This window comes from Siniperca chuatsi, linkage group LG24, assembly GCF_020085105.1.
Source record: "Siniperca chuatsi isolate FFG_IHB_CAS linkage group LG24, ASM2008510v1, whole genome shotgun sequence".
Lineage (NCBI taxonomy): Eukaryota > Metazoa > Chordata > Actinopteri > Centrarchiformes > Sinipercidae > Siniperca > Siniperca chuatsi.
In genome coordinates this window covers 52501-73746 of record NC_058065.1, presented here as the reverse complement: position 1 = coordinate 73746, position 21246 = coordinate 52501, and the positions used below count along the sequence as shown (strand labels likewise).

At 42.4% G+C, this 21246-nt stretch overlaps 1 protein-coding gene, 1 long non-coding RNA gene and 1 pseudogene across 2 annotated transcripts in view; all 3 read left to right on the top strand.

Moving 5' to 3' along the window:
* The window catches only part of LOC122871887 (NACHT, LRR and PYD domains-containing protein 12-like), a 93062-nt gene extending 75198 nt beyond the window's left edge, over positions 1-17864 (top strand). Inside the window, exons 12-15 of the mRNA XM_044187424.1 lie at positions 11542-11715; positions 11961-12134; positions 15567-15613; positions 15768-17864. Coding sequence (XP_044043359.1) covers positions 11542-11715; positions 11961-12134; positions 15567-15613; positions 15768-16303 — 931 coding nt within the window. The 3' untranslated portion in view covers positions 16304-17864. The remainder of the gene's footprint in view (positions 1-11541; positions 11716-11960; positions 12135-15566; positions 15614-15767) is intronic.
* On the top strand, positions 1727-4883 carry LOC122872024. The gene is made up of 3 exons (XR_006376987.1): positions 1727-1828; positions 3226-3283; positions 4831-4883. It is a non-coding gene; the product is annotated as an uncharacterized LOC122872024 (long non-coding RNA).
* Positions 6747-21246, top strand: part of LOC122872004 — a 45888-nt pseudogene continuing 31388 nt past the window's right edge.

Below are 21246 nucleotides of genomic sequence, written 5' to 3'. Positions count from 1 at the left end.
TCAAGAGGAACACAGCGGTTCTGAGTAGTTATGGGGGAAACGAAGCTTTCTGAAGCACAGAATCACTGTGAAGCAGTTGTGTTGAAAGTGTTTCCGTTAGGATTTGCAGATTTGTACCCAGAAGCAGACTCAGAGACAAACTGTGATAAAAAGGGCAGTTATTGTAAAGGGCAGTGGGGAATGGAGATGGAGAGGGTTGTGGGAGCCGAGGGAGTCGGAGTGGCAGTGGCTGAGGGAGACTGAGGCATACCACTACACAGCACATACGACAATTTTGGACTAAAGTGAAACATAAAAGGACAAATCCTTCACTTTTACTCCCACTGGCAAACTGCAGAATAAAATCTGTCTTACATGTAAAAGAGCTGCAGAGGTTCGTCTGAGATGTTGCAGTACAGAATGAGAACAGCTCATTTTGAGCCTTTTATTTGCATTTGATTTAAACAAACAGGAAGTAACACCACTTAGTGCTTTTGAATTAATCAGCGGTGCAATCAACAAGAATAAAGCTTGTCTAGATTTGGTTTTCATGCATCTTTATTTTTTCACGCGTGCTGTTTCTATTTTTATTTCCTGTTTAAATGTGTACGATCCTCAGCGTCGACCTGTTGAGTATTTACAGTCGTTTCACTGTTCAGATAACTGATCTTATTCTCCATCTCGCTGCTCCGACAGCTGCACCCAAACAAACGACTGTCCATCTGCAACTACAATCTGAACTAAAGCTGTGACCTGACTCTAAATATAATCCGTCCGAGCATTAGAAAGAATAATCATCTGTGTTCAGCAGCAGATCTGATTGTGTCTGAGCTGATCTGATGAATGACAGGAAGTTCTTTCAAACACGTTGGAAGAGTCGCATCGTGCTGATTAAAGACACACGACTTGTGCAGCACGTTGCAGGAGCAAAACGCAGTCAGAGCAGCAACAATGCAGCAACACACATCAAATTACAGTTAAATGCACGAGGCTGTTTCTCCTGCTGCATGCTGGGAAGCTCCCCTGTTCGCCTGACAATGTGAACTCGCACTGAACGACAGTATGTTGTCTAATCTGCAGTGAGGGAGAGATCATAAACCATATAAAAGGTAGATGGAGAAATCTCTGGCCAAATAATCACAAAGCGTGAAAGAGACTCGTTTCTATTCATCTGTCAGCGTTTTACCGGCACTTTATTTCTCTCAGGACATGTCTAGATCAATATTCAGAGATCTGTGTTCAGGATCGTGTGTTCAACAGTGGTAGAAAGTACATTTACTCACGAACTGTACTGAAGTAGTTTGGAGGTACTTGTACTTTACTGACAGTCACAGGGGACATTTGACTGCAGAATGAGGACTTTTCCTGCTGATACTTTAACTACATGAAGCTGATAATACTTGTGTACTTTTACTGAAGCAGGATTTTGAATGCAGGACTTTTACTTGTACTGGAGGGTTTGTACACTGTTGTATTGGTACTTTTACTTCAGTGCAGCTTCTTGTTCTTCAGATAAGTTGAACTGTATGTCTGTGCATGAATGTCACATGGTGTAAAGTACTGCAGTAAAGTACATGTAGTATAAAGAACTTAGTTAGCACCACCTAGTGGACAGGTAGTAGAACTCCACCCTCTGATGTGTGATTTCTCTGACGCTGACTGGGTTTCTGCCACAGGTTAGACTGGTTTTGATGTCACACGGATGTGTTTTAGACTTTGACTCTGAAGTTATGAGGGTGTGACGGCGTCCTCAGGTCAGGCCAGCACACAGACACCAGGACGGACGAGTGTTTCCTCCACACGTGAAGGTGGAAAGTGTCTCTACGTTGACCTGAAGTGAGTTCAGCAGGTGAGAATCCGACCAGAGGAATCTGTAAATGTCTGATGAACACTTTGATCACATTGTGATGTAACGCTGTTAAACTGTACAGTAGAGATGTTTCTTGATGCTGATTGGCTGTTTGAAACATGCTGTAGAATTTCTCTCCGAGTTAAAGAACAGTGATTTTAGAAAGATTTCCACGTAACATCGTTAATGTTTCTCAAGTAGAACCGACAGCAGTCTGATTGTGGTCTGAGCTCCGTCATCAGTGAGGAATGCAGCGAGTGCCTGAACTGGTCTGACAGCTTGGATCAACTTGGCTGAGCTTTATCTTTTAACTCTTAATGCTCTGAAGTTACAGCGTGGATGAAGTGTTAAGAGCTCAGATACAGAAACCTTCCAACACTGAGACTGACCTGGTTTCACTGAAGACCCAGTCCAGGTCTCAGCTGTCCTTCAGCATAGTGGTCACTACAGTGGACCGCTATTCAAGAGCCGTTTTCTTGGATATGCATGGGTTTTGATGGTTTAGTTGCACATCAGCCACCACAGTGGACGCTAGTGTGTCATCCCAAACACCGCTGCCCTCTGGCCAGCCGTTGTAAATGCAACAAAAATGGCTCAAAACCAAAATGGCCGACGGATGGCCAGAAATGCTCAGGAATATCTTGCCAGTCCTTCTATAGTCGGAGGCCCTTGCAGGTAAATGCTTGGTAACCTCAAGTAACAACTAAGGAGTAATATAACTGTTCAAATGTCCAAGTATTGATTTTATATTGGGAGGAAATTAAGTTTAATCATCATCATGCATTGTTGACTGTATTTCAACTACAAATCATACTTTTAATGCAACTTTGGTGTTTTTGGAAATTAAATTAAATGTACACACACACACACACACACAGTATACGTATACACACACATGTGCGTATCCATACGTACACATTCACATCAACGCATCACAGCCGGCTTCCAGTTGTGCAGTAATGATTCTGCACAACCGGAAGATTTGCCCTTAACATCATTATATCACTGCTGTGCAAAACCAGGCCTTATAGTTGACACATGGGATCAAAGATAGTTTGAGTTCATAGTTTAAAAGTAATTCTCTCCATTGTGTTTATATTGTAAACTAAGTCCATCTGCTCATTTATGGTTGGTTCGTCTCTAAATAGACTGTGGTTCCAGATGTGGTATAGACACTTGTAGGAGGTCCGTACTGTGAAGGTGTAGAATATGAACAGTATGTAAGGGTTAAACACCTGCTGAGCCTGATATGGAGTAGTACGACCATGTGAACTGACTGTTTGAGCCATCAGACCAGTCAGACTGCATCCTTTTGTAATGATGTTGAGACAGCAGCCTGCAGATACTTTATGGGTGGAGTCACCATAATACAAATGAGCAGGTCTCTCTTTTTACAGATAGACTTGGACAAGACGCCTGCAAGCTGCAGATCTGACGGACATTCACAGGAACAATGTGAGTGAGTCTGATGTCGTTGTTTTACACGTTTGAAAGCGGTGATGGGAATTACGGCTCTTTCTAGGGAGCCGGATCTGAGGGTTCCTTCCTTTCCAGAGCCATTCATTGTCCTTTTTTCTGTTTTTAGGGGCGCTGGTTACTAGGTTTATCTGCGAAATAATCACTAGGATGATAACAGGGTGAGATTTGGATCAAAGTCAAACATTGTTTCATTTCACACGTGTGGACGAGGTTCACCAGCAGTAAATGACTCGTGTTTCCAGACTTAATGTCAGTGATCTGCATTGTAAACATTACACGAGGTGACACCATCTCCCTCTGCTTTGTCAGTGAGTTTACTAGAGTTTGGCTCATTTCTTCCCGCCACGTCTACATCTTATGACTGGCCGGTTCTCACTGTTCACGGAAAGGGGAGTGGGTTTAGCCATTTTGAATGCATGTTTCCTTGTGAGATTTGAGTCGGCCTTCACTGTAAAAAACAACAACTAGAGAAGGAGTGGAGGAAGTAGAAAAGGAGGTGTAGAAAAGTTGGTCCTTGGACCTCCAGTGGTCACAGCGAGTAACTCCACCACCACCTCCAGCTGATGCCTGCAGGTTCAGTCTGAGTCGGGCGGCTGTGTGTGACATTAGCGCTTGGACTGTTATGTGGAAGTGAAGATACCAGCTGAAGAGCTTTGTCTATTAACTGAAGCAATACTTGGTGTTTGTACTTTACTGACAGTCACAGGGGACATTTGACTGCAGAATGAGGACTTTTCCTGCTGATACTTTAACTACACGAAGCTAATAATACTTGTGTACTTTTACTTAAGCAGGATTTTGAATGCAGGACTTTTACTTGTACTGGAGGATTTGTACACTGTTGTATTGGTACTTTTACTTCAGTGCAGCTGCTTGTTCTTCAGATAAGTTGAACTGTATGTCTGTATATGAATGTCACGTGTTTGCATGTTCAGCTGAGCTGCTGTGCTCCGACTAAAAGACTGTTGGGTCCATTAGCTCAGCACTTCATTTGAATTCATTCATTAGAAGAGAACCAGCTGCACACTGTCTCCATCTGAAGCTGGGATTAAGGCCTAGAATTAGAGTCCTTGGAGCTCAATATTGTTTCTTTTTTATCTAAATAATGTTTTTATAAATTATGTGTTTGTTTCCAATGATGGGGAAATGATGTCGTGTTAATCTCAGCTGTGAAATACTCAGCTGTAGCTTGTTGCATCGAGTCCTTTTCTACAGGGACTCTGTAGACGGAGAGGTTCTGTCAGACCACATCAGTCCATCTCAGCCCCTCTGTGTGTCGGTGAAGGTAAATCTGCACTTCACTGCAGCTTCATGACGCCATCTAGTGGCCTGATAGTAGAAGTCCAGCAGCTGATGGCAGCTTCCTCTGCCTCACTGCTGTCTGACTGCATTCAGCTGACACTGATATGAAACAGAAAGTAACAGCCAATCACTGGAGGAGCAGCTGATCTTCTTACAGGAGAAATGATGGAAAGGAGGATTTCAGTTGATGTGCAGATGAAGGATTTGTGTTTCCTCTCCAGATCAAAGTGTGTGTGAGCTGATGTGGATGTGAGTTCAGCAGCATGAATCAGTGTGAGGACAGAGAGGAGGGAGCCCCTCCCTCTAAAACCAGTCTGTGTGGGGAACATGGCAGCCAGACCAGAGCTCAGAGGTGAGATAAGGATCTCTAACTGTCCATGACTCTTCTCCATGTCAGAGCTCAGCACTCAGATCACTGCACCATCATTATTCACACTCAAAGCTCTGTGTGTGTTGTGTTCAAGGCCAGAGCAGCAGAGACCAGACTCTGCTGGACCTGGACCTGGACCTGGACCTGGACCTGAGCCAAGCTGTGTGTCCTTCAAGAGTGACCGGTCAATTGGTCACTTCATAAATTTTAAAGGACGACAGCCCTCTGATGCAAAGAGGTAATCTGTTAAAACTTTAAAATATCACTGATTCATGTCTTATTGAACTTTGGTGTGTTGATCCTTTTCTTGCTGATAGCTGCTAGTTTCTCCAGCAGCTTCTGTGTCTGAAGACTAAAAAGTGATTTTCCATCCCTGTCGAACAGGATCTATGGGAGACCAGCTTCTTATGGACCTGAACCTGGACCAGAGCCCAGCTGTGTGTCCTTCAGGAGTGACCGGTCAATGGGTCGACAGCCCTCTGCTGCAAAGAGGTAATCTGTTAAAACATTAAAATATCACTGATTCATGTTTTAACTGTTATTTATCCAGAGAAGTTTTATTAAACCTGTTTGTTTATTTTCAGCATCGTTCTTCTTCACATACATTTATATTCTCACATGTGAAAGCTGTCCAGTATAACCAGTATAACCAGTCTTCAGCTCTTGACTTCAGTTTAACATTTTCTCCACACACACGTTCTGACTGTTGTCTGATGACTGCAGGAGAATAAAACAGTGATTTTAATGAGGCTAACAGATGCTAGCTGCTAACGAAGGCTAACCCTGATTCCACTGAGTTCCTCCATCAAATCAGCATTTTCTAGTTTTCAGTCGTGACAACAGAAATGGAAACATGTCGGTGATAACAGCTGGACTGTGATCAGCTGCTCTAAAGCGCAGAATGAACCATCACAGAGAGTCTGAGGAAACACACAGCTGCTTTCTTATTGATGCTGCTGATGGATTCACAAAGTAAAGTACAACACTGACGGCTGCATCACGGCGCGTCACGTCAGGCTGGAGTTCTGCCTCTGTGAATACGTCTGTCGATGCAGAGACGGCTGTTATGGATCACTGCAGGCTGCAGAAGCTCAAAGAGGAGACAATGTTCACCTCTACCAAAGCTTAAACCTGTGTTGTGTGTAAAACAAGCTGATTGTTCGATCCTTTTCTTGCTGATAGCTGCTAGTTTCTCCAGCAGCTTCTGAGTCTGAAGACTAAAAAGTGATTTTCCTTCCCTGTCGAACAGTATCTATGGGAGACCAGCCTTTGCTGAACCTGGACCTGAACCCAGCTGTGTGTCCTTCAGGAGTGACTGGTCAAATGATCGCCTCTTTAATTTTAAAGGACGACAACCCTCTGCTGCAAAGAGGTAATCTGTTAAAACATTAAAATATCACTGATTCATGTTTTAACTGTTATTTATCCAGAGAAGTTTTATTAAACCTGTTTGTTTATTTTCAGCATCGTTCTTCTTCACATACATTTATCTTCTCACATGTGAAAGCTGCCCAGTATAACCAGTATAACCAGTCTTCAGCTCTTGACTTCAGTTTAACATTTTCTCCACACACACGTTCTGACTGTTGTCTGACGACTGCAGGAGAATAAAACAGTGATTTTAATGAGGCTAACTGATGCTAGCTGCTAACGAAGGCTAACCCTGATTCCACTGAGTTCCTCGATCAAATCAACATTTTCTAGTTTTCAGTCATGTGACAACAGCTGGACTGTGATCAGATGTCAAATGATCACTTAATTAATTTTAAACGAGGACATGTCTCTGACAGACAGTAAGTAGTTGTCAGCATTAAAAGTGTTGGACAGTCTGACCTGAAATGTTCATGTTTCCCTCCTCATGTTGCTCACTGCTGATGTTTGTCCTCATTAAATCCAGTCTGGCCAGTTGTCCTTATAATTTTCCTGTTCTCCTAGAATGATGATGATGAAGGTCAGATGAAGATTTGTATTAAAGGACAGGTTCACGTGTTTTCCAGTCTGTCCCTAAACAACACTGACGTGCCCACATGTACACTGAAAGAGTTGTTGGTGGCTGGAACTGGTCCTCCTGTGCACACTGGCCCTGAACAGATCTCTTCCTCATGTGATTTCAATGGAAGTGGTGGAGGACAGAATCCACAGTCCTGGTTCTGTGGAAAAACACATTGTAAAGTTCAGCTGAGGATAATATGAGGCTTCAGCAGTCTGACTTTCACAAATCAAGTGGGGATCTTTCAAAGTCTCTTTAGTCTGAAACTGCTCTTTGAATTTTGTCCTAAAAAGCTTCAACTACCAAAGTCTGTAAATAACAGTCAGGATATTTGTGGTGAGTCTAGTAATGCAAACGTTAGAATACAGGCCAACAGTGTCGCTGCTGACAGACCACACAGTTCAGTTTGTTATCTGTCAGTAACAGTAAAATCTGCTCAGAGATCAGGACATTTAGTCCAGCGATGATACACAGACTGAAATCATTCAGCTTCATGTCTTATTGAACTTTGGTGTGTTGATCCTTTTCTTGCTGATAGCTGCTAGTTTCTCCAGCAGCTTCTGTGTCTGAAGACTGAAAAAGTGATTTTCCATCCATGTTGAACAGGATCTATGGGAGACCAGACTCTGCTGGACCTGGACCTGAGCCCAGCTGTGTGTCCTTCAAAAGTGACTGGTCAATGGGTAGCTTCATTAATTTTAAAGGACGACAGCCCTCTGCTGCAAAGAGGTCAGCTGTTAAGACTTTAAAATATCACTGATTCGGACAAATACATACATGTTGTACAAAAGAAATCACTACAGGCTGCAGAAGCTCAAAGAGGAGACAATGTTCACCTCTACCAAAGCTGAAACATGTGTTGATTGTTGATGCAGAGACGGCTGTTGTGGATCACTACAGGCTGCAGAAGCTCAAACTGATTGTTTGATCCAATTTCCTGTTGAGAGATGGATTTGAAATGGATCAGAAACAAATACACACATGTTGTTCAAGTGTAAAAGAAACAGCCATACCACCTTTTTTAAACAACACCTGTACCTGTTTGCTTACCTGTAGCCCAGAGAAGTACGTTCTAGCTTTCATTTGACACACAGTTCGGTGTGAAATCACCCTCAGCTTTGGTTTGATCCAGTATTCTCTGGTTTTCTCTTTGGTGTTCCTTATGTTTCACTTCACCTGCTACAACTTTATTGTGACTCACTACCAATTTGCACTGGACAGGTAGCATCCAGTTAGCTTGTTTGAGATTTGCGTTAATGTCCACAGTATTATAGGGGTCAATAAGAGCTGGAGGGACTAAACCAGACAAGCTGGTGAACCAACACAGTAAACTGAAAGCTGCACAGAAATGCAGACAAGACTGTGTTGATTCACAATGGACCACCACTTTAATGTCAGGGGAAACCATCTGATTCAATGTCGTAATCAACACTTTAACTCAAAGGACCTTCAGCTTGTGTTTGTCTCTGTGTGGACAGACATAATGTGAGCTAATTCTTCCTTCCCCCACAGAGTCGACCAGGAGAGCTCAGAGGTTCCCAGTGGTCAGTCTGCCCAGCAGCATCAAACACACCTGGACTCCATATTTATGGTCTGTACATGTACAACAACTACTTTTACATCTATTCTGGTCACAATAATCTCCACGCTGCACTTTTCAGACCAGTGGATCAGTCAGTCTGTCCAACATGGATCTGATGTTTGGTTCCATGATTTTAGTTTGATTGTTTCATTCATATAATATTCTGTTCCAGCTGCTGGAGGAGAACATTGTCACTTTTGTGAAGAACGAGCTGAAGAAGATGCAGAAGGTTCTGAGTCCAGATTACCCAGAATGCTTAGAGAGTCAGAGGGAGGATGAGGAGGTGTTGGACGGTGAGGAAGAAGATCAGAGGAAGAGCAGAGAGGCATTTCTGAAGATCACACTGCACTTCCTGAAGAGAATGAAGCAGGAGGAGCTGGCTGACCGTCTGCAGAGCGGTAAGAGGATTTCTCTAAAGATTCAACATGCTGGATAAATGGGACATTTACTGATGTCTCAAGAGATGGAGGGAAATATTATTGATCTGATTTTTTGTGTATTCATTCAGGAAGTCCTTCTGGAGTTTGTCAGCGTAAACTTAAATATCACCTCATGAAGAAGTTCCAGTGTGTGTTTGAGGGGATCGCTAAAGCAGGAAACCGAACCCTTCTGAACCAGATCTACACAGAGCTCTACATCACAGAGGGAGGGACTGCAGAGGTCAATGATGAACATGAGGTCAGACAGATTGAAACAGCATCCAGGAAACCAGACAGACCAGAAACAACAATCAGACGTGAAGACATCTTTAAACCCTCACCTGGAAGAGATGAACCAATCAGAACGGTGATGACAAAGGGAGTGGCTGGCATTGGGAAAACAGTCTTAACACAGAAGTTCACTCTGGACTGGGCTGAAGACAAAGCCAACCAGGACATACACTTCACATTTCCATTCACTTTCAGAGAGCTGAATGTGCTGAAAGAGGAAAAGTACAGCTTGGTGGAACTTGTTCATCACTTCTTTACTGAAACAAAAGAAGCAGGAATCTGCAGGTTTGAAGAGTTCCAGGTTTTGTTCATCTTTGACGGTCTGGATGAGTGTCGACTTCCTCTAGACTTCCGCAACACAAAAATCCTGACTGATGTTACAGAGTCCACCTCAGTGGATGTGCTGCTGACAAATCTCATCAGGGGGAACCTGCTTCCCTCAGCTCACCTCTGGATAACAACAAGACCTGCAGCAGCCAATCAGATCCCTCCTGAGTGTGTTGACATGGTGACAGAGGTCAGAGGGTTCACTGACCCACAGAAGGAGGAGTACTTCAGGAAGAGATTCAGAAATGAGGAGCAGGCCAGCAGAATCATCTCCCATATCAAGACATCACGAAGCCTCCACATCATGTGCCACATCCCAGTCTTCTGCTGGATCACTGCTACAGTTCTGGAGGACGTGTTGAAGACCAGAGAGGGAGGAGAGCTGCCCAAGACCCTGACTAAGATGTACATCCACTTCCTGGTGGTTCAGTCCAAACTGAAGAACATCAAGTATGATAGAGGAGTTGAGATAGATCCACACTGGAGTCCAGAGAGCAGGAATATGATTGAGTCTCTGGGAAAACTGGCTTTTGAGCAGTTGCAGAAAGGCAACCTGATCTTCTACGAATCAGACCTGACAGAGTGTGGCATCGATATCAGAGCAGCCTCAGTATACTCAGGAGTGTTCACACAGATCTTTAGAGAGGAGAGTGGGTTGTACCAGGACAAGGTGTTCTGCTTCGTCCATCTGAGCATTCAGGAGTTTCTGGCTGCTCTTCATGTCCATCTGACCTTCATCAACTCTGGTGTCAATCTGCTGTCAGAAGAACAATCAACATCCTTGTGGTTTAAAGTTTTCAGAGGCAATTCAACACTTTTCTATCAGAGTGCTGTGGACCAGGCCTTACAAAGTCCAAATGGACACTTGGACTTGTTCCTCCGCTTCCTCCTGGGACTTTCACTGCAGACCAATGAGACTCTCCTACGAGGCCTGCTGACACAAACAGGAAGTGTTTCAAAAACCAGTCAGGTAACAGTCAAGTACATCAAGAAGAAGATCAAAGAGACTCCCTCTGCAGAGAAAAGCATCAATCTGTTCCACTGTCTGAATGAACTGAATGCTCGTTTTCTAGTGGAGCAGATCCAACAGTCTCTGAGTTCAGGAAGTCTCTCCACAGATGAACTGTCTCCTGCTCAGTGGTCAGCTCTGGTCTTCATCTTACTGTCATCAGAAACAGATCTGGATGTGTTTGACCTGAAGAAATACTCAGCTTCAGAGGAGGCTCTTCTGAGGCTGCTGCCAGTGGTCAAAGCCTCCAACAAAGCACTGTAAGTAGATACATAGTGGGGTTTATTCATCCTTAAATACTGTGCTATCATTCAACTGGAGAAAAAAATAAAAAACGTATTGTTTCATTACTGTTGTCTCTCCAGACTGAGTCAGTGTAACCTCTCAGAGAGAATCTGTAAAGCTCTCTCCTCGGTTCTCAGCCCCCAGTCCTCTAGTCTAAGAGAGCTGGACCTGAGTAACAACGACCTGCAGGATTCAGGAGTGAAGCTGCTGACGGCTGGACTGAAGAGTCTACATTGTAAACTGGAAACTCTCAGGTCAGATTAAGTCACAGTCTGTCTCAATGTTTTAAAATGATTTCTCTAAGCTCCATTTCATCACGGTTCCTGACTCTCTTCTGTCAGGATTTCGAATTTCACAGTACAGAAAGTTTGAATTTTCGATTGTATTTTGTACTACTTGAGGTTCACATATTGTACAGCATGAAATTTGAATTCTGGGTGAGACCGAGAGCGTTATTTTTGTTTCGAAATCATTATATCATATTATCATTTCATGATTATTTTTTTATTGATTCAGTCACGTTTCCAACATGTTTAAAGTAAAACAGCAAGGATTTTAATGTGCTGAGAAGATATTATATATACTGTATCACCAAAAGTCCAGACTCAGCGTTTTCACACAAATGTTATTTGTCATCTTCTTCACTATTTCCTCTCCAGACTGAATGACTGTAACCTCTCAAAGAGAAGCTGTGAAGCTCTGTCCTGGGTTCTCAGCTCCCAGTCCTCTAGTCTGAGAGAGCTGGACCTGAGTAACAACGACCTGCAGGATTCAGGAGTGAAGCTGCTGACGGCTGGACTGAAGAGTCCACACTGTAAACTGGAAACTCTCAGGTCAGATTAAGTCACAGTTTGTCTTAGTATTTAAGTTATTTCTCTAAATTTCAAGCTCCACTTAATTTCACAGAGCTGCTAGCATGGCTGTATCCTCTTTAACCTTTAGATGTCATCTTTACTGTTGAATCCCTGATTTACTCACTGTATTTATTTATTCATTTGTTTGGAGAGTGTCCTCTTGTATCTGACTGACGCAGCAGGACCCTCAGATGATCTGCCATGTGTGTTTTGTGTGTTTGCAGGCTGTCGGGCTGTCTGATCACAGAGGAAGGCTGTGCTTCTCTGGCCTCAGCTCTGAGCTCCAACCCCTCCCATCTGAGAGAGCTGGACCTGAGCTACAATCATCCAGGAGACTCTGGAGTGAAGCTGCTGTCTGCTGGACTGGAGGATCCACACTGGAGACTGGACACTCTCAGGTATTTTTGGTTAAAGATGGATATAAGAGTTATATGAACAATCACACATGTAGGAAGCCTTTTTCCTTTGCTCACAACAGAAACACTGGTTGAACATAAACAGGAGATATTTGTGTAAGAGGTCTCGAAGGAGAAAATCTCCAGGAACAAACATGATATCAGAATCAGAATCAGAAATACTTTTTTTTACGTTAAAAGCCTGGCAGCTGAGTTCTGTCCAGTCTGGAGTCGATCAATAGATTTTTGGTATCGGCAAGAAATAAAGGCTGTGCAGTAATCCAGGCGTGATGAGATGAAGGATGAACTGGCCCGCTGCAGGGAGTCCGGTAAGTACTTAACCAGAGATGTCTGACAATCTGTACATTAATAGGCATCAGTATAATTACACAATTACACAGGCCGCAGTATATCAGTGTACGTAGAATTTACATTGCTCTACAGGCAACAGTTCGGCATTTGACTATCAATGTTACCACTAGCATTATTTACCGAAGCTGTTGTGACCACCAGCGTACAGAACAGTATAAAAAAAGAGTTCCATTAATTTCCATGTAATAAAGGCTGAGGTAGAACTGGCATAGACAGCATGCTAACATAATGCACATTAACACAAAGTGAGAATTAGCCACAGCAGTTACAACTCACTGATCCATTACAGGGCAAAACCGTGATCTGCACTTTTAATAGCTGTTCACGTGGCTCCACGTTGCCCCTGGCGACTATAACACAACCCAAATATGAACATATGACTGCGCAACTTATAAACTGTCCACCTCTCAATCAAGTCACTTTCATTGTAACACAGTCCAGAACTTTCTCCACACAGTAGCAAACTCACCAATACCCAGAAACCTGGTCTCCAGATAGCAAGGCATTAGACCCGGGACAGCTACAGAATAAGTAGGACTTACGTTTTGGGCTGCACACAGAACTTCAACAAGTCAGAAAACGGGGAAACAGAAGAGTAAAACAGCCTTTCACAGCTGCTGCCATCCTTCCTCTTCAGCTACCTGAGCGCAGGTGAAGAGTGGGAGGGCCCGCCGCGCTGACGAAGGCAAACACACTCTCTCACATCTGTATCCGATCATTTGGACTGCAGAATGTTTTTCATGATGTTTCCTCTGGTGGGAGCAGCAGGAAGTAAACACACCTCCAAGCGATAGACCCCTCCGCTTCACGTCCAGTTCGCCAAACGCTGTCTGAGCTTATTTGGCGACGGCAACCACATGACCCAAATACATGAAAGAGCATGGCCAATAAAATAATCAAAGAACAGTTTCAGTGTTTTATAGTTTTCTGGCTTATAGTTCTTGCGGAAGTAGATTACTTCCTGCACATGTCCCAAAAAAAGGTCAGTCAAGTAAAAAAAAGTATATTTAATGAGCGTTATTCTGTGTTTATGTGATAAAGAAGACCTTGATCTATAATTGAAGCCATTTGTTCTAAATATTTGACGTGTTTCAAAGAAAATATGAGGAAGTAATTCATGGGGACAGAAATGTTGCTGCATGACAAGAAGGACCCAGGTGGGAGAGCAGGAGAGGGATCGAAGACTGAAGCAGCTGAGAATATAAGGATTCAAATAAGGAAAAGACTTGACGAAGCCAGATTTAATGCTGACAGAGATTTCTATGACAGTTTGTCTGTTTTTCCTTTTTACGTGGAGAACTGAATGTTCAAAAAGAAAACGTCTTTACAGCAACAGCCGACCTGAAGGGAACTACCGACAGCCCTGTTAGAGGAGTTCATTCAGTTATCTGTTCATGACTGAGCTCATAGTGTTAGGTTGTACAGGACTGCATCACACTGAGAGCCGTTTCTAAGGTTTCGCCCTTGCATTTCTGGTGTTGGCGATCCCAACACCACATGGCGGTGCAGGTGGAGGGCTGAGCTCCACCTGTTTTTACAGATGTTCCTGTACTCACATCTGGACACGTCATGTTTGTCACAGCAGATTTAAATCTGAGAGGAGTTTTCCCCAAACTGTTGTTACTTCTGCTTTGAGTGACGTTGAACATGACGTGTGCAGCACAGTGAGAGAGAAGTGATCCTGACAGGAATTATTCCTGCTGTAATATACATCACAGATATCAGTTCAGCACCAGACCACAGTAACATGAACACGCACAAAACATCCAGCACATGAAACGATGCTGTTTCTGTCAGAAAGAGGTTTTCTGACACTTGTGAGGGTTTGGAGGGAAACAGTCTGGGAGTATCTGTCACCTGGTTTATGGCAGAGGTCTGGAACCAAGGAGGGCTGTTGAAGTGGGACTCTTAATGGAGACGGGACGATCCAAAAAGAGGTTTGCGTGTGTGATCAGATGTCGTCCTCCTCTTTCACACACACCATCATCCTGTGGGTCACTCTCAGTGTCTGAGGAGGGAGGCAGAGGGGAAGAGGAGCAGGGGGGGCAGGGAGAAGCAGGCCGGAGGCACAGATTGTGTAGATGTGTATGAGAGTAATGTAATGTCCATGTGTTACGGGTCCCAGGCGTGGCGACCACAATAACAAAAAGAAATAAAAGCAGAGTGTGGAAGAAAGAACGACAGGTACACTTGCGTCTTTTCCCAAATTGCGTCTAATAGTGATGTGTCCTGCGCAAAAGATGCGGCTCTGAGAGCCGATGCTTTGTAGTGAATCAGAAGAGCCGGCTTGCTGCTGACCTCAGTGCTCAGCCTGAGCTCTGCTCAAGGCAGAACTTTGTTTTGATTGGTCAGCAATGGCATCGCGGCCAATCAGATGTGAGGATATGGGATCATACCATACCAAGAAATAGGATCCGTCCATCCAAGCTGAGGCATCAGACTTTTTTGAATGCCAACCTACACTGAGGACATTAATGCTGTTCGCTTGAGTTTGGTTCTAGTTCTGTTCTGTGGATTTATTTGCTGTTTTGTTGTTAATTAGTGCAATAAAATGTTTGATTAAAATATTAAACAAAAGAATGGTTTTGTAACAGAATAAATGCACAAAATTAGGGAATTATAAGGATTCTCATAAAAACGCTGCGCATGAAAGGGTTTCCAACACACAAACCATTCATTTTGGCAAAGTTATGGTAAAATAAAGGCCTACAAAAAATCCTAAATGAAGAGCCGTTCAGGAGCCGAAAAAGCCGGCTCTCTGAAAAGAGCCGAACTTCCCATCACTGGCGTCTAAAGGGGAACAGGAAGTTGGCCCACTGCAGGCAACCGGGGGTGCGCGACCACAGTGTCAAAGGTTCCGCTTACTTTGTTCTTTTACTCACCGATATTAACACAGGGCGACATATTATAAATGTACAAATAAAGCTCTTAATTACACAAATTTAAATAAAGAATGGTCTTTTTACTCAATAATACCAAATGTGGTCACACATATTTGGGTGAACCACACATGTCTGCGTGCTGAAAGAGGACGTGCTGGTCTGACCCCCCTCCTCCTTTCAGGGTGGAGCCCGGTGGAGTCCGATGGCTGAGACCAGGTCTGATGAAGTGTAAGTGTGTTTTTACTTTGATTCATGAAAACAAAGCAGCACACATTCAGCCATCTTCAAACTGTGACATCACTCATTCACGTCTCTGATGTCATCATCAAACAGATGATAGATTAATAACTGCAGCTGTGTTGTGTCTCGTTCTCTCCATCAGATTCCTTTGAACTCACACTCGACACAAACACAGCGAACAGAAAGATCAAACTGTCTGACGACAACAGGAGGGCGACACGTGTGGAGAGGCAACGATATCCTGATCATCCAGACAGGTTTGACCACTGGCCTCAGGTGCTGTGTAGAAATGGTCTGACTGGTCGCTGTTACTGGGAGGTCGAGTGGAGAGGAAGAGTTGATATATCAGTGAATTACAGAGGAATCAGAAGAGGAGGAGGCAGAGATGACTGTGTGTTTGGATGGAATGATCAGTCCTGGAGTCTGAACTGCTCTGATGATGATGGTTACTCTGTCTGGCACAATAAGAGTCAAACATCCATCTCCTCCTCCTCCTCCTCCTCCGCTATCTCTCACAGAGTAGCAGTGTATGTGGACTGTCCTGCTGGCACTCTGTCCTTCTTCAGAGTCTCCTCTGACACACTGATCCACCTCCACACCTTCAACACCACATTCACTGAACCTCTTTATCCTGGCTTTGGGTTCTGGTTCAGGTCTGGTTCCTCAGTGTCTCTGTGATCTCTGTAGGAGGGAGAGTCTCCTCCTGTTAGAGAAACACATCAGTTGAGTCTGTACAGGATCACAGCTACAGAAATCTTCCAGGTCCAGGATGCCTTCATCAACACTGATCTAAGAAAATATGAAACCTGCTGAAAACAAAAAGGTCAGTTTGTAATATGAGACCACCATAACAACCAGTCACATTGAGTGTGTACCATTAGTGTCGTCATGGTAACAGCAGCAGCGATCGACAGGTTGTGGAAGTTGTTGATGGTTGCCGTGGCAATGAAGGTGATTTCAGGCATGTGACCTCTGAAGCGAAGACAGGCTTGTTGGACAATTTCTAACATTTTTTCATTATTAAACAAAAACGCTAAGACAGCAACTGTCTCAACTTTACATTCTATTTTGATTTTATGCTGATTATAATGCTGAAAACAAAAACTTTGAATTATTAAAGAATAATCTTAACACAAAAACTAATGCTTATGTAATAACTTCCTAACAACCCAGTCACACACAGATCAGAATGAATCAATTTATAGTATGACGAAAAAATAAAAAAGGACTCTTTAAAGATCTTAGAAACTGATTCAGGCAGTCGACTGGTTCGAGTCATATCTTCAGGACAACTAGTAATTATGCATCTGAGCGGAGTTCCTCAAGGCTCAATCCTGGGTCCTCTTCTATTAAACATTTACATGCTTGGAGAGATTATACATCTCATCTGCCGGGGAGGGGACGCCCAGTCTGCTGCCACCACGACCCGGCCCGGGATAAGCAGCAGAAAATGGATGCGTGGATGTGTCTGAACTTTCTTCATCTAAATGTAGACAAAACTGACCAACCAGTTCCCAAGTGTCAGAGAACAGAGTTTAAAGTGCGGCTGCTGGTCTATAAATCTCTCAATGGCTTTGAACCAAAATACCAACATGGAGAAGAAGGATTTAGTTCCTGAGCAGCACAGAGCTGGAACACACTTCAAATCCAGGATCAAGACTTAGATGTTCTACATATCAAAGTTCCTGACTGAACCTTAAATACTCCCCTCTGTTCTTAATGTCCTTCAAAACGTTTCTATTCTCTTCATTTTCATGTTTTAAAGCATTATAATGGATATGAATAAACCTTTGTCTTTTTATCTTTGCTATGGTTTTATCAGAGCAAGAGACGTTTTGTTTCACATGGGGAGATTTGTTCCTACAGTGACTCAGCTTCCAGCTCAGGACCAACGTTTTCATCCAGAGAACAATAAAGTTTAAGTTCTAGTGCATCTGCAGAAATCACTGAACTGTCAGTGAAGTTTGGAACAGCAATATAAACTCTTTCAAAGACAGAAACCTCTACTTTTATTGATTCAAAGGTTTCAGATGTTATATGGAGTTAAACCTTCAGTTTGGTATTAACCTTCTAACAGTACTACTTTATTTAGATTCTGTCTCCTCCCTGGCATTATGTTCATACAGTTTGCTTTAAAATGGAAATGAATGGCAGCTGTCTGTGCCTCCTGCTAAATGTTTGTTACTTAACAAAGCTCGACAAGAAATCCAAAAATAAAATACATTATTCTGAAATGGGACAATTTGCATAATGAGTACACTTTTGTACTTTTATTACTGATACTTTGACTACATGAGGCCGATAATACACTGTGGTATTATTACTTTTACTAAAGTAAAACATCTTCTTCTTCTGCCAGTTCTTCTTCCAGTGCACACTGACTGTGTCACATGTAGAATATTAATGCAGATTTCTTAACTAAAGTTGTACGTATTTGAAAAATAGAGCTAAAACTTACAAAAACACTGGTTTGGTCCTTTAAGTTTGACCACTTAATTGCTGCATGTGTTAAAAGAAAATGAGCACGAAAGAGTTTAATGTATCCAAACAAACCTAAAGTCTATTTTTCTACACAGCAGAATCATTTTCAGATGTAAGGCACAAAACAAAAAGACATGAGGGAGGAAGATACATACTTCATGTCTCTATCACTTGATATTTTGCTGCAATTATTTAAATTAGTTTAAAATATACAGTGGTGTGAAAAAGTGTTTGCCCCCTTCCTGATTTCTTTTTTTTTTTCATGTTTGTCACACTTAAATGTTTCAGATCACCAAACAAATTTAAATATTAGTCAAAGATAACACAAGTAAACACAAAATGCAGTTTTTAAATGAAGGTTATTATTAAGGGAAAACAAAATCCAAACCTACATGTGGCCCTGTGTGAAATAGTGATTGCCCCCCCTGTTAAAACATAACTTAACTGTGTTTTATCACACCTGAGTTAAATTTCTCTAGCCACACCCAGGCCTGATTACTGCCACACCTGTTCTCAAATCAAGAAATCACTTAAATAGGACCTGCCTGACAAAGTGAAGTAGACCAAAAGATCTTCAAAAGTTAGACATCATGCCGAGATCCAAAGAAATTCAGGAACAAATGAGAAAGAAAGTAATTGAGATCTATCAGTCTAGAAAAGGTTATAAAGCCATTTTCAAAGCTTTGGGACTCCAGCGAACCACAGTGAGAACCATTATCCACAAATGGTGAAAACATGGAACAGTGGCGAACCTTCCCAGGAGTGTCCGGCCGACCAAAATTATCCCGTGAGCACAGCGACGACTCATCCAAGAGGTCACAAAAGACCCCACAACAACATACAAAGAACTGCAGGCCTCACTTGCCTCAGTTAAGGTCAGTGTTCATGACTCCACCATAAGAAAGAGACTGGGCAAAAATGGCCTGCATGGCAGAGCTCCAAGACGAAAACCACTGCTCAGCAAAAGAACAATAAGGCTCGTCTCATTTTTGCCAGAAAACATCTTGATGATCCCCAAGACTTTTGGGAAAATACTCTGTGGACTGACGACACAAAAGTTGAACTTTTTGGAAGGTGTGTGTCCCGTTACATCTGGCGTAAAACTAACACCGCATTTCAGAAAAAGAACATCATACCAACAGTAAAATATGGTGGTGGTAGTGTGATGGTCTGGGGCTGTTTTGCTGCTTCAGGACCTGGAAGACTTGCTGTGATAAATGGAACCATGAATTCTGCTGTCTACCAAAAACTCCTCAAGGAGAACGTCCGGCCATCTGTTCGTGACCTCAAGCTGAAGCGAACTTGGGTTCTGCAGTAGGACAATGATCCAAAACACACCAGCAAGTCCAACTCTGAATGGCCTAGACCTTTGGAGTGGCATAGACCTGAATCCTATTGAGATGCTGTGGCATGACCTTAAAAAGCAGTTCATGCTCGAAAACCCTCCAATGTGGCTGAATTACAACAATTCTGCAAAGATGAGTGGGCCAAAACTCCTCCACAGCGCTGTAAAAGACTCATTGCAAGTTATCGCAAACGCTTGATTGCAGTTGTTGCTGCTAAGGGTGGAGCAACCAGTTATTAGGTTTAGGGGGCAATCACTTTTTCACACAGGGCCATGTAGGTTTGGATTTTGTTTTCCCTTAATAACAACAGCCTTCATTTAAAACAAACACTTTTTCACACCACTGTACTTTATACTACATATACTTAACTGCAGTACTTTATACCACATTTACTTTACTGCAATACTTTATACTACAAATGCTTTATTGCAGTACTGAATACAAAATGTACTTTACTGCAGTACTTTATACTACATGTACTTTATACTACATATACTTTACTGCAATACTTTATACTACATGTACTTTATACTACATTTACCTTACTGCAGTACGTTATACTACATGTACTTTATACTACATATGCTTTACTGCAGTACTGAATACAAAATGTACTTTACTGCAATACACTGTGGTATTATTACTTTTACTAAAGTAAAACATCTTCTTCTTCTGCCAGTTCTTCTTCCAGTGCACGCTGACTGTGTCACATGTAGAATATTAATGCAGATTTCTTAAACTAAAATTGTACGTATTTGAAAAATAGAGCTAAACTTACAAAAACACTGGTTTGGTCGTTTAAGTTTGACCACTTAAATGCCTGCAGACTGTACAGAACTCAGCTGCGCGACTGTAAACCAGGACCAGGTGCGACCACATCACACCTGGTTCAGCCTCTTTACATCGGCTCCCTGTTTGTTTCAGGACTGATTTTAAGATCTTGTTGATTACTTTTGAGGCTCTTCATGGCTCCAGACTGTATTTTAGACCTTGTAATCCCTTATGAACCTTCACGTAGCCTGAGATCTTCGGGCAGGGGTCTCCTGTCTGTTCCTGAGTCCAGGATGGAAACTAAGGGGGACAGAGCTTTTGCTATCAGGGCCCCGAGGCTCTGGAACAACTTGCCTGAAGACATTAGGCTGTCTGAGTCAGAGTCTTCGTTTAAGTCTCGTCTCAAAACACATTTTTATCTGAAAGCAGATCCTGATTTTACCTGAACTGTTTATTTTATTGCTTTTGTGTATTTTACTTCTTTATATTTCTCTTGTTGTTTGTACTTGTTTTGATAAGTGCTCTATGAATAAAGTTTTATTATTATTATTATCACTTGATATTTTTCTGCAGTTATTTCAATTAGTTTAAAATATACGTCCAGCAGCTCTCGGTCTGTTTGGTTTATTTGATCATGAAATTAGAGCTCAGTCTGGTTTATAAATGACTAAAAACACAGCGACTGTTTCTGCAACAGAATTATTTTTACTGTCACTCCAAAGAAATATATAAAAATATCAAATTAAACTAAAAATAACTTAGAATTCAATTTACAATTAAATAAACAGAAGATGTGAAGGTAAAAGACACATTTTGAAGTCGAACTTGTTGCTGTAATTATTGAAACGATCTCTGAGAATGAACCAAAACACCAAAATACTCATCAAAAACCTTTAATTGCCAAGCTGGACATTAAATAGAAAATGCATAGCTCTGTGGACGTAACGTTAATATTTTCACATACAGTATTATTCACACACACAGAGTCCCAAAACCTTTACAGAAGTGTCATCGACCACGAAG